The sequence below is a fragment of the Battus philenor genome, unplaced genomic scaffold (assembly GCF_028537555.1).
Source record: "Battus philenor isolate CCGP_79_NKW_IND1 unplaced genomic scaffold, ilBatPhil1.0.hap1 SCAF_6, whole genome shotgun sequence".
Taxonomy (NCBI): Eukaryota; Metazoa; Arthropoda; class Insecta; order Lepidoptera; family Papilionidae; genus Battus; species Battus philenor.
In genome coordinates, this window is record NW_027181726.1 from 15889372 (window position 1) to 15903268 (window position 13897).

The 13897-nt window shown below is 32.8% G+C and overlaps 2 protein-coding genes across 2 annotated transcripts in view; both read right to left on the reverse strand.

Annotated features, from left to right (window-relative positions):
* Window positions 1-13897, reverse strand: part of mmd (mind-meld) — a 514304-nt gene that overhangs the window by 484465 nt on the left and 15942 nt on the right. The window lies entirely within an intron of this gene.
* On the reverse strand, window positions 1757-2383 carry LOC137930392 (dentin sialophosphoprotein-like). Its single transcript, XM_068773634.1, has one exon. The coding sequence runs from the start codon at window positions 2381-2383 to the stop codon at window positions 1757-1759; it is 627 nt and encodes a 208-aa protein (XP_068629735.1).

The following is a 13897-nucleotide window of genomic DNA, read 5'->3' on the forward strand; positions in this document are numbered from 1 at the left end:
CTTACTACTTATCTTTTAATAGTCTCAGCGTCCGAGTTCTTATACACAAATGCTTAAAACTGTTATTTAATAGAATAGGGCACTACGTTGAATTTACAATCCATTGGGTCGTGAAGCAGGATAAGCGCAGAATTCATTATGAGAGACCTAATTAAATTCTTTTTGTTTTATTTTTCTTAAATAAGCAAGTGATTCAATTACATTCACAAAACCGGATACCATAAATGAGAAAAAACCTGATTACGTGGAACAGTAAAAAGTATTTATGTGATTCAATTAAAAAAAAGTGTAAATATCTAATTTTAATTACGATTATACTGTCACTTTACGGTACGATTTACTTTTCTTAGCTTCGTCCATTCCTATAAACGAAAGTTATGCGTGAATTGACAGACAAGGAAGAATTATTCACTTCTTCATCTTTTCAGCTGATGGACCTCCACTGCAAGGGATAAGCTCCTCCCAAAGATCACCAAAATAAACAGTCTTCTATTGCCCGCATCTAAAGACTTCGCACAACCTGAGATATGTCATTGGTCATGCTAGTGGGGGCGTATCTACGCCATGCACGACTGTTATTAATAATTAAAATTTAACTAATATTATTTTTTTTATTATTAATAGATTAAGGCGTTACTTTACCCAAGTCTTTCCTAAGTAAAAAAGGAACTAATATATAGCTACTTCCGCTATGCAGCAGTAGTCGTGCAATGAAGTTCACCGCCCGTCAGCCCGCTGATAAATGCGCGTGCGGCAAACAATGCGAAACACAACTATCACCGTTAATCTACTCTACATAATGTTAGACCAACCAATGCCTCGGACTCGGTGTTTGGCACTGGTCTTTGTAAGATTACTCCTAAGGATGCCCCGTGGAGGGGTGAAACACGAGTTGAGTGAATCAACGGTGGTAGTTGTGTAATTAGCATTGTTTGCCGCATACGCATTCATCAGCGGGCTGGCAGGCGGTGCACTTTGTTGCATGACTACCACTGCATGCGCGGAAATGGCTGAATATTGGTCCTTTTCTTATTTACTATTTTATTTTTAGCTATTGTATCTATCCTATTTCTATCATTATTCTTCATTCAAGGTTTTTTAATTACGGCACGTAAGTAATATGTTATTATTAAAGTATGAACTACAGTACTGAAAAGTTACAAAATTGTCAATTTACCAATATTATTATTAATTTTATAATATACAATCTCGGTGCGGAATTGTTGGTAGAATAAAAAAAAAAACGGTTAATTAAAAATTATATCAAATTTTCTGTACCAAAAATCTGTTGTCGAGAAGCGAGGAGTAAGTTTGGAAGTGATTTCGCCTTCGGGCGTTCGTATTCATAATAAAAGCAGTTAACACCAAACAAGTCAACCGAAGTAGCGATTCCTCGAGTTTGTTATTTGAGCGCCGGCTAACGACTCCAACTTCAACGTTGATTGTTTTGATCTTGTTATACCTTCCTTCGGTTATATAATTGACTACAACTGTATAATCACGGTTACATTTCATTCCAGGTTAGACGGTGTTTAAATCAATAAAGTATCCATTGTTATATAGCTTGAGATAATAAATATTAATTTTTCATTACTAAGCGTGGACCGCGGAAGAAACAAATAATAGTACCTATAAAACCTTGAGTGGAAGACATAGCGTTCTAGAGAGAACTTTCTATATTATTGAAATACTTTTATAAATGCTTTTTTGTACTATTTTATTCATTATTATCATGATTATATAGATAATTTATTCATTATTTATAATGATGGCAATGGTTATCTCCACCATTGCCATCATTATAGATAATATCATCATTATCTCTACTATCGTCATTATCAACATTATCTATGCTATCGTCATTATCATCATTATCTATACTATCGTCATTATCACCATTATTTCTACTGTTGTCATTATCATCATTATCTCTACTATCGTCATTATCATCATTATCTATACTATCTTCATTATCTCTACTATCGTAATTATCATCATTATCTATATTATCGTCATTATCATCATTATCTCTACTATCGTCATTATCATCATTATCTCTACTATCGTCATTATCATCATTATCTCTACTTTCGTCATTATTATCAATATCCCTACTATCGTCACTATCACCACTATCCCTACTATCGTCATTGTCACCATTATCTCTATTATCGTCATTATCATCATTTTCTATACTATCGTCATTGTCACCATTACCTCTACTATCAATTTCAAAATAATCATCATTTTTAACGTTATTATTATTATCATAACTATAATTTCGATAAATATTATCAGTATAGTCATTATCATCACAGTCGGCACTATCATCGTTATAATTTTTATCCTCACTACCGTAATTACAATCATTATCATTAACCATATCATAATGATCTTCACTGGATACAGGTCCACTAGATTTACAAAAACACTTTTTGAAAGTGGTCCGCATTCAGCATTTCTATACGACCTTAAATTCTACTAAAACTTGTATAATACATATGTATATTTAAGTATATATAAGTATATTATTTAACTTAAGTGCAATTATTAATTCTGCATCCACTCCTATTTCAACTTCCTCTACCCGATGCATTGTTTAGCTACACTTTGCAGGTACTCGTATTTATCTTTTACAACTATATCTACAGCATCTTCGTTGGTGTTGTATTTTAATGAAAAGTTTACCTTAAATTTCATTTCACTTAATTAAAACCATATAGTGTTGACAATACAGTAGTTCAAGTGTTTAGAACCGTGCGATGTGTCACCGTAATTGAGATCCGGCGGTTGCACGTGAGAATGGACTCAATTAGCGAAGTGGTACATTCGTCATACGCACAACACTCCAATTTGTGTTTCGAATATAAAACTCGCGCCACACTAGAGTTGATTAACGCGGACGAATTCACCGACGGTTGCCTCCCATTTGCGGCTGCATGCACTCGCCTTTTCATCGGAACTTGTTACGGGAAACATGCATTTTACGTTTCGGATGATTCTGTGCCCAATTGACTTACATCTATACTTAACGTAACTGCATTTAATAATTAATATATCTTTAATTGGTTCCAATTACGAACGGCTATTAGTTTACTATTTAAATTAATATCCTCCATCACACAAGCCAGAAAATATATACAAAATAGCATAATAATAAAGGAAAAAGTTTGTGTCTTTTTACACGAGGTAATTAGGTGTAATTTCTCCTATATTATCAAAAAAAAATAAGCACGGTTTTTATATAACTTTAAAATCGAAATAGGTTCTATTGGATAACAAACAAAGGTGTTACGTAAGTTCACTTAGAGCTTCACAGGCTGCAAATTTATATCGTGTTAGTATTTATTGGTCAAAAAATTAATTTATTTATTTCACATTAAATCATACTTTTTTAGATGAAATAAATAGAAAATATTGCTAAAAATACAGAAAATTACTATCGTGGGCCATCAGGAAGGCGATAACATGTTACATTCTTTTTCTTTTGTATCGTAACAGAAATTACTTCTGCCTGTAAGAAGTCTATTGAGACAGGTAGCCCCGGAAGTGATTGTACTGCTAAAATGTTTTGTATATCTGGTTTAACATATATCGGACATGAACATCATGCCATGAATAATCGAACATACCAATATTTACTCTAAATTTAAGCGCTAATCAGAACTGCAAGCAACGCGAGCGCTTGCGTGTTTACATACGTTCATTTAATTTAGTCGGCTCCATATATTACCAACACTGGGCACTTAACCTTATATATATACATATATATATATATATATATATATATAAGATCGACAAGTGCCCACTGATCAAGTCGGTGTTACCAACTTTAGGAGAAAAGTTTTTTGTCCTTGTTTATAGGTGTAAAACCCTAAAAGGGGTTGATATAGCTCACATGTCTGCAAAAAGTTTAAAAGCCTTTATACCTATTGCCAATTATAATAATAAGGCTTTATTTCATTCCATACAAATGCCTCAAAATTAGTAATTTTTAATAATAGTTTTGATAATTTTGTAATAAGTTTGTATGGACTACCTCATGATAAAAGCCTCTTCCGAAGCTTTCCATTTTTCTCTATCTTTGGCAACTTGGAGGCACCCGTGACATGCCGTAGCCACGACCTCATCAGCCTAACTGGCATTAGGTCTACCTCTCGCTCTGGTACCTGGTGCTCCCGTCCATTTTATAACCCTTTGTGTCCACCTGTTATCAGCGAACCTCGCCACGTGACCAGTCCAATTCCACTTTCTTTGTAGGGAATAGGCAAGTGCATCTATTATACACGTTTTTATCGGATGGCTGTGTTTCTAATTTTGTCTTTTAATTTGATATCCAAGTAGCTACTCTTCATTCTTCTCTGAATTCAGGTCTGTTTTGACCTATTGCCTTTTATAAATTGGTCATTATAAAATATGTTACATTATTTTTATATCCTGAAATGCGACAAGTCGACAACTTCTGGCTATACAAAGTCTGAAGGGATAGACAGTAAACAATAAAATTAATAATAATTTAGTGACACGATTTTCGAAAACTCTTTTCTTACTATATGGTCATTATATTTTTATTACGGTGTACTATACAAAAAAAAAGGATGAACTTTAAAACAGAACGATGGGGTTATTGTTCAAAAAATATTAAAATTATCTATTTTATTAAAATAGTTTAGTTAATTATGAATTAATTTTATAATAATTAAACACAATCTGCGAATCCTACTTATAAAATTAGATACACATATGTTACAATTCTCGTTTTTTATCTACCTTCCTCTCATTGCTGTCGAGCATGTGGACTGTATCAATACACTTTTTTTATTTCACTTTATACATAATTACTCAACTATTTTAATAAAAAAAATAATTTAATATTATTAAAACAATAACCAGATTATTTTGTTTTTAAGTTCATTCTTAATTTAAAAAAAAACATTTCTGCAGCTTACAACTGTTATATCAGGTATAAATAGTATATTGGTATAAAGAGATTACATAAGTCATAATGATTGTGATAGTTTAATTATAATTATAAAAGAACTAGGTAACAGTAAAATAATACGTAACAATAGACAGACAGAACAAATGAACAATCGTTACTACATAACGATATAAACTGTCATTATAAAAAGTATTAAAAAAGAAATTTAAATATAAAATGGTTTTAAATGACACAATCAATCGCCAATAGCCATATTATTTACAAAAAAAATTAAAAATACGTATATTTGAAAAATTTTAATCTGAGTTATTTTTTAAGCCAGTTTCACACGTTTATGATCTTAAATATACATATTTATGACAGTTGCGTCGTATGACGTCCACAGCTGGGCAAAGGACTGCCCCATTTATTTAAAAGTAGCCAACATTCAGTGTTATCCGATGATTATAAATAAGGTCCGTCTGTGGTCTTAAATTCAAAGCTTTAGTGCAGCCATCTGTTCTGTGTGATTTCTGACCTCCTACTATCAATTCAAATCGCCAATATGATATATTTTCAAAAAAAATAATTATAATATACACCCATCCCCCGATTTACACAGTACTCGTTTTACACGTTTTCGCTTTTACACGGTTTTCCAAATAAGTTTTTTTTTGTTTTTATCGCACTCTACTAAATGCTACTGTGATTGAACACTTGTGCTGTGTACACATTTCACGGGGAATCCCGAGCTTATGTGCTGACTTGGCTCAATATGAAGAAGCTTACAAAGATCTTACAAAAAATTCGAAACAATTGTTAATAACCGATTTTATTACCATCTCTCATAACGTAAATATTTCTGCTTCAAACATCGAATCGGCACAAATAACTTCGAGTGATGAAAGCGAATTCGAACCTTCGATTTCGAAAGAAAGAATGAGAGTAATTTTTGACAGGGATAAAGGATAATAAAACACCTTTGGTTATATTTTTTGTTCTACTGTTTAGTGTATTGTAAATAAATAAAATAAAAACAGTGTTTCCGCTATAAAATATATTAAATATTTTACATTCTCAATGCATTTTATTTTTATTTCTGTGTACACCTAAAAATATTGAAAAAAAAATCACAACTGTCAAATAGCAAAATTATGCATTTTCTGCAAGCTTTTCGATTTACACGGTTTCGACTTGAAAATTTTTAATTTTCGATTTACACGCTTTTCTCAGAAACGTATCTACCGTGTAAATCGGGGGATAGGTGTATGTACAATTCCAAAACAGAAAAAAAATCGATAATTTTATTTTTAAAGTCACAGTACATGTTTATCAGCTTTTATTTATATTAATATCACAGTTTTTCTAACATAATTATATACAAAATTAATTAATAATTACTGAATTTCGTGTACTTCTAAACTAAGTAATGATAATTAATTGGTGTCTGCAATATTTCGCTACCGAATCGGACTCTGGAAGTGACGAGGCAGTCACAATTCCATGAATCGACCTCTCACCCTCCCATCCCCCCTAAGGCGGAGTGTCGAACGATTCTGTCGGTAATCAGTATTGCTTGTTCATGATTCTAGTTCAGAATTATTGGATTGGTTCGGAATTGGGAAGCGCCCAGAGGTTTAATTAAGACAGAATAATCTGGTTATATCATTGCTAATAAATCTTCGTATTTATTTATTTTTAAATACAACTAGCTGATCCCGCAAACGTTGTTTTGCAAACAAAAACTAATGTTTTTAATTAACACATTAAAAATAAGGGTTGATCGTAGAGGGGTAAAAATTTAAGGTTGTGTGTATTTTTGTATGTTGTATCATAAAAAAATAAAAACAAAAAATTTTGTCTTAAAATTTAAAAAAAAATTTAGGGGTGGACCACCCTTATCACTAAGGAGTATGGAAAATAGATAGTAGACGATTCTCAGACCTACTGAATACGCATATGAAATTTGGTAAAAATCGGTCAAGCCGTTTCGGAGGAGTTCAAGTTCGAACACCGTGACACGAGAATTTTATATATTAGATGATATGTTTTAGATATAAAATCTTTTAAATGTTGTCAACAAAATAAATTAAATATATATATTCCGTAATACGTCAAAACGTGTTATACGCGGTTGTGTTATAAGATAACGCAACGTTTTTTACTATAACACAGAACTAATATAACCTGCTATATCTAGAATAACTATATTTCAGTTTATGTTAAGTTCAAATATATATACAGGGTGATTTGGTATATACGTAAAATCTTTAAAGAAAGAACGTAAAGCTCATTTGATACGCTCACTCAGTCATACAGTATACATTGATCACTTCGCAATGTGTTATATATATAACTTTTCTATCTAATAGATTCAGGTGTTACCTATCGGAAGTCCATCCTAACTAAGAAAGGGACTAATATATAGCTACTGCCACTATGTAGCAGTAGTCATGCAATGAAGTGCACCGCCCGCCCGCTGATGAATGCGCGTGCGGTAAACAATGCGAAACACAACTACCACCATTAGACTACTCTACACGTTTTCACCCTCCCACAGGGCAGTTTCAGGAGAGTTTAGACCGACCAGTGCCAAACACCGAGAGAATGAATTTTTCTGTTTCAACGGGACATTCCAATAATTGACGGCAGATTAAGATTAATAATAATTGTTTATAATATATAGTTATATGAGTTTTGAGATCTATTTTTGTTAATATAATATCATTAAGTTATTTCTTATCTATTTAAAGAGAGGATTACATTTTTTCATAGCTCAATGTTACTTGTAACCTATAATAAAGCCTTCCACATACAATAACCTTCTACATCTACGTCATATTTGACGTCACGTATCCAAATATAATATCCCAACAATACGTAACTTTCTTATCTGTATATAAGAAGTTGCGTGTTACGCGTCCATCGATCGTCGGGGTGATCAAAGGGATTAATCAGCGTACCGGGCCACCAATGGAGCGTGTGCAATGCGATTCAAACGTTTTGATTAAACGCCCTGCAAGCAATCCGTAATTTAGTTGAGATTCTTCCCCTGACCAGCTTCGCTTCTTTACTTAGATATAAATTAATACAGATAATTAAATATAGAAAAATAAAACAAATAAATATTATATTCGGAACATTATTAATGATGCATATAGCGCCATCTATTGACGTTTCAAAGGCTTTACTATATTTCCATACTATATTATATTAAAGTTTTAATTATCTATAATAAATACATTTAATAACCCCGCTAACATAGTTCACTGATATAAAATAAAAATTTTATTACTCTAACACAAATTATATATAATATACAGGCTTTTTATAACTATTATTTTAGCGTTAGGATGTTCACTAGTGGGCACAGGCTTTCCCTATAGATTTGCATTAACTTTGTTTGACAGCGGTATACAAGCAGCTTCCTTAGATGATCTACGCTACGCTTAAAGTTCCGTGTTCTCGCTACATAACCTCAAAGCCTTAACAGCCTTACTGTGATAATACTGTATTAAATTAAAAGTGAAAATAAATAAATAGGTATTTACAAATATACTTTATTTACTCAAAAAATCTGCAGCACCTTGGAAATTACGGTGAGTAATATTATAATTTGTGAAGCAAGAAAGATGAAGAATAGAAGAAGAAATTTTAAGAGTGCAGGGACAAAATAAAATTAATAAATTTTGTCTTCGAAAAAAATATTAAAGGAGAGGGGAGTTAACGAGAAATGCCCGAAAAACGGAGGCCTAAAAAAGGCTCAGTAGTTGCCATGTGGCCTGACAGTCGCCACTTCAACCAGCAAGTAGTTATCACGGAATATTAAATATATTTCGTAACTTATATAACTTTAAGCTATCTATTGTTATAGTATTTGCTCATAAGTAATATCGTTTCTCAGTGGCCTAATGCGCAGTACATATTTCTATATAAATATTATGGGAGAAGATTAGTATGTTTTCACCTAGTTTAACTGTTTTACTTTAGCAATAATAGAAACAAAAGAGCTAAACTATGACAATTTAAAGTGGAATAATATTATTAATAAGGAAACCAACTTTATTTGGAGAAGAATTTTATTGAAAAAAAAAACACTCGATATAATAGATAATAAAAAATGAGAAAGGCACGTCAAGCGCGCAGTAGTCGCATAACCATCCTGCGCGGGAGCATGCACGTCGCAGGTCTGTGTGCGCGGGGAACGTTTGTGCGTGTGGTACAATTGGCATAAGCGGAGCGTTTTCACACGTCTCTATTATAAATTAGGCGATGGTCCAATTTGAAACAGATATCGTCCTCTAATACATTATTATTTCGCCAAAATTAAATTATAATTAATAGTGATGTAATTTTTCATAATACACCAATGAAATTTTTTGATGATGCTTTACTATGCTATTCATATCATAAATAAACAAACTCATTTTTTATATGACGCAATAGTACCTTTCCACTATACTCACTAGGCTTATTCTGAAAGAGTGAATGCGCTGAAAATATTAGTTTATATTCTTCAGCTACGCAGTCAAATACATTTCGTATTTTAACGCAGAATCATAAAAACTTTTCAGCACGGAGCACAGATAAAAAACAACCGAAACAAAGACTGGCGTGGAGTGAAGGGAAGCCCATCAAGTAAGCAGTAACAAGAGTTGAAACGCCAGTAACATAAACTATACTTCAAAGCTGCAGTTTATTAAAATGCTATATGTGAAGTTAATTTGGTGCTACGGTACTACACAAAAACATCATTTCACACGTATTTTAACGTACCGTAGCATATTGTAGACATTTTTAAGATAACCAATTGTCTTTTAAAACAATTTAAGCGATTAAATTAAAAAAGACTGTAAGTTTCACTTATGGTTGACTCATACCGCAATGTTTAAAGATGAAAGTCTTTGACCAATGAGTGTTGTCGGTGATGACACGGATCCGACACCTGGTCACTAACGATGGGCCACATAAGAATGCTCAAGATAACACAGAAAGCAATGGAGAGGATCATTTTCGCTGCGAGGTCGATTCAGAAACTAGATGATCCGCAGAAGAATATCACTCAAGTGTAATCTCACTTAAGTGTAATTAATTACCTAAAAAAGCCTCCCCTTAATATTGATAAAGGTAGTGGAGGCCATAAAAATAGCAAGGAGAGTTAGTACGTATCTCTAACTTTTATGTGCAACACCTGTGTTAGATTCTTCTTAGATCTTTCGTCGAGAACTATGAATATCTGTCCCTCGATTTACACGGTAGATATGTTCCGGAGAAAAACGTCTAAATCAAAAATTAAAAATTATAGAAATGCTAGCAGAAAATGCATAATTTTGCTATTTAACAGCAGTCAATATTTTTAGATGCATACAGAAATAAGAATAAAATGAGTTGGCAAGTTAAAATACTTAATATATTACGGAAACATTGTTTTTTTTTTATTTAATTACAAATACATTAAACAGAAGAACAAAAAATAAAAGCAAAGGTGTTTTATTATCCTTTATCACTGTCAGAAATTACTCTCATTCTTTTTTTCGAAATCGAAGGTTCGAATTCACTTTCATCTCTCGAAGTTATTTGTGCCGATTTGATGTTTGAAGTAGAAATTTTTACATTATGAGAGATGGTAATAAAATCGATTATTAAAACAAAAAAAAACTTATTTGGAAAACCTTGTAAAAGCGAAAACGTGTAAAACAAGTACCGTGTAAATCGGGGGATATATGTACTACGAATGTTTTTTTTTTAATTTATTTACCATAATATGCTTATGGAGTATGATTATGGTGAGGAAAAACTGATTATGGTGAAGAAAATCGGTGTAACATAACTCCTGAAGATGCCCCGTGGAGAGGTGAAACGCGTGTTGAGTAATTTGGCGGTGGCGGTTGTGTGATTTGCATTGTTTGCCGCATACGCATTTATCAGCGGGCTGGCGTGCGGTGCATTTTATTGCACGACTACCACTGCATGTGCGGAAGTGGCTATATATTGGTCCTTTTCTTACTTAGGATGGACTTCCGCGAGGTAACGCCTGATTCCATTAAATATTTATTTTAACTATAAATGCATTATAAAGTTTTTATAACTGGCCAGTCTAAAATTAAATTAAAAAAATCGAAAATAAAACTCTTTACTAACATATATCTGAGGGTAGTAGTTTTGATTCAATAAATCATTTATAAGTGTCACTTTTTTGTACAACATTCAGAGTGATTTTATATAATTCTAACAAGTTGGTTAAAAAAACTCGTCTTCGGGTTACCGGACATAACACATTTCGTATTACGAGTATTCAAAGATCCGATTTATTCTGCACCACAGCGACGATCGTAAAATACTGAATTTATATTTAAATGCAGTTTGTGGGCCCGTCTCCGCGGACGTCTGTACTGTACTATCCAAGATTAAAAATCCACTTTTTGATCAAGAGCTTACGCAAGAATAAACCCATTCAGTTCGTCTGGAATATTAAAAGTTCAGGAAATAGGGAGTTCTCTTCGTTGCACATAAAAGTTTTGTTGACGGTCCGCGACGCCATTGAAAACATATTCTGAATATTGGTATGTTGCCTCTCAGATTAAAATGAAACCATGTTTCCCTACACCGCTAACGGTGTTCCGTTCAGACATTGAAAATACCAATTTATTCTTCCATTCACAAACTCGTTCTATTATTATTATTTTCGTACACTCACATCTTTGATGTTTAACTTTAAATACAACTAAAGGTTAAAGGTAACATATTCATGTTATTGTTGTGGAAGAATGTATTTCATTTATTCGTACTATTTTTCATAAATACATTTATCACTTGTTTAAATGTGGAGAAGAATCTCAGGAGATTGTGGTGATTCTAGAAAAGTCCAGAAGACAAGTTTTTTTAATTCCTAGGATGTCTTTATTACAGAGAAGTTAATTTTCAAACTTTATAATCACTTAAATATTCATCACTCGTAAAGTGTTATTGCAAGCCTTTGTTTAATGTACTTTTAAAATTCTTTACGGTATATTGTAAATTATCAAAACCTAATATTACATATATTAATCTATTATAATTATTTATCCCTTTCTAGTTTCGGTGCAAGATCGAATGAGGAGATCCGTAGAAGAACCAAGATAAATGTCGTAGCTCGTAAAAGCAAGTGGCACCGAAAGATTGTCTTAACCCCCACTGGGTGGACTGATAACTAAGTTAAAGTGACGGTAAGTTACTAGATACAGGCAGCACCGGTCGTGATGGTTTTTGTAGACCTATACCTTGCAGTTTGCGTCTATCGAATAAAAAGAAGAAGATACTATATATATTTGAACATATAATAAGGGTATAAGGAGACGAAAGAATAAAAAGTATTTAATGGAATCAGGCGTTACCTCGCGGAAGTCCATCCTAAGTAAGAAAAGGACCAATATTTAGCCACTTCCGCACATGCAGTGGTAGTCGTGCAATAAAATGCACCGCCCGCCAGCCCGCTGACAAATGCGTATGCGGCAAACAATGCGAATCACACAACCGCTACCACCAAATTACTCAACACGTGTTTCAGCCCTCCATGGAGCATCTTCAGGAGTTATGTTACACCGATTAGTGACTTGACTCTGTGTTTGGCGCTAAATATTGGTCCTTTTCTTACTTAGAATAAAAAGTAATTTTGGTCATGAAAAATCACTGGACGTTATTACATTTAAGTAAAGAAACTTAGAGGCCATAACATCGTTAGACCATGCTTCCTTCTCTACAGACAATACGTTGTGCATTGCACCCCAATATACCTGACATACTCATGGTACAACGATTGCTTAGAAATTACACCTTTGTCAAATAAGTAGGATTATGTACTCTACTGCTAAAACGTAACATGTTATATATTGTGATACGCAGACTTGATTATACCTATCTACTGAGATGTGTTTATTATAAAAAGGGCATTACTCAATGCCTAGTAATAAGCTATTCTCGCTCTAAATACATACGACAAAAGACCTATTTCCGCTGTCACGTGTATATTTATAGCATACGGAAACATATATTACTGTCATATTTTTTTTCTTATACTCATAAGTATATCATCCAATATACAATGACCTCTGAACAGCTTGAAAGCCTTATTTGATATGTTTTCGTTTGACGCGTAGTGGTGAAATTCGATGTGTCAAGTTGATTTGGTTCATGCAGAGTTTGGAATGCTTCCAAACTGTCAGGAATTGTACAAGTTGTGACGTCACGGTTTTGATAAAATATTTGTTACGTCATAGAGGATCGAGTGAATGAATTGTATGCATGAAGGCTTTATACGTCATTTGGAAAGTCCGAAATATATTTGTTACTTAGGAACTATATTTATTATGTGGATGTAGGCTTTTCGGCTGAATTAATTGTTTTCTCTTTTCATTACCATGCGTACACATAGTGCGTAGGTGGTAAAGAAAAAATATTCACTACCTTTTGCAATTTTATCGTTATTTTGGTCCATAGATGACCTCTGCAAGGTATAAACCTCCGTCAAAGATATCTATTAGGGAATATACCATAATCGCCACACTGAACAGGCGTATTGACGACTACACTTAAAATTACAACCTTTGTATAGTCTGGAAGCTGAAAGAAAGCTTTACATATATATTTTTATAATTTTTTTTACTTAACTTGTTTTTTTTTAGTCAAATAAATACATTTAAAAAAAACTTTTAAATTAAACGGTTTTTTAAAACCCATATTGTGGTGGTTATGGAAAAATTTTTACCTAGTCCGCCATATTGGAACGGCGTCCATCATGAATTTTAAATTTTGACATAATCATCGTGTTTTACTAGTGTAGCTCTTTCATTTGATACCCATATTGAGAGGGTTAAGGAAAAATATGTAATCCGCCATTTTGTATCGGCGGCCATCTTAGATTTATAATGTTATTGATTTTATTATATTGTATTGTCATCTAAATTAAATGTGTGTACCGTATTTCAGATCAGTCTGACA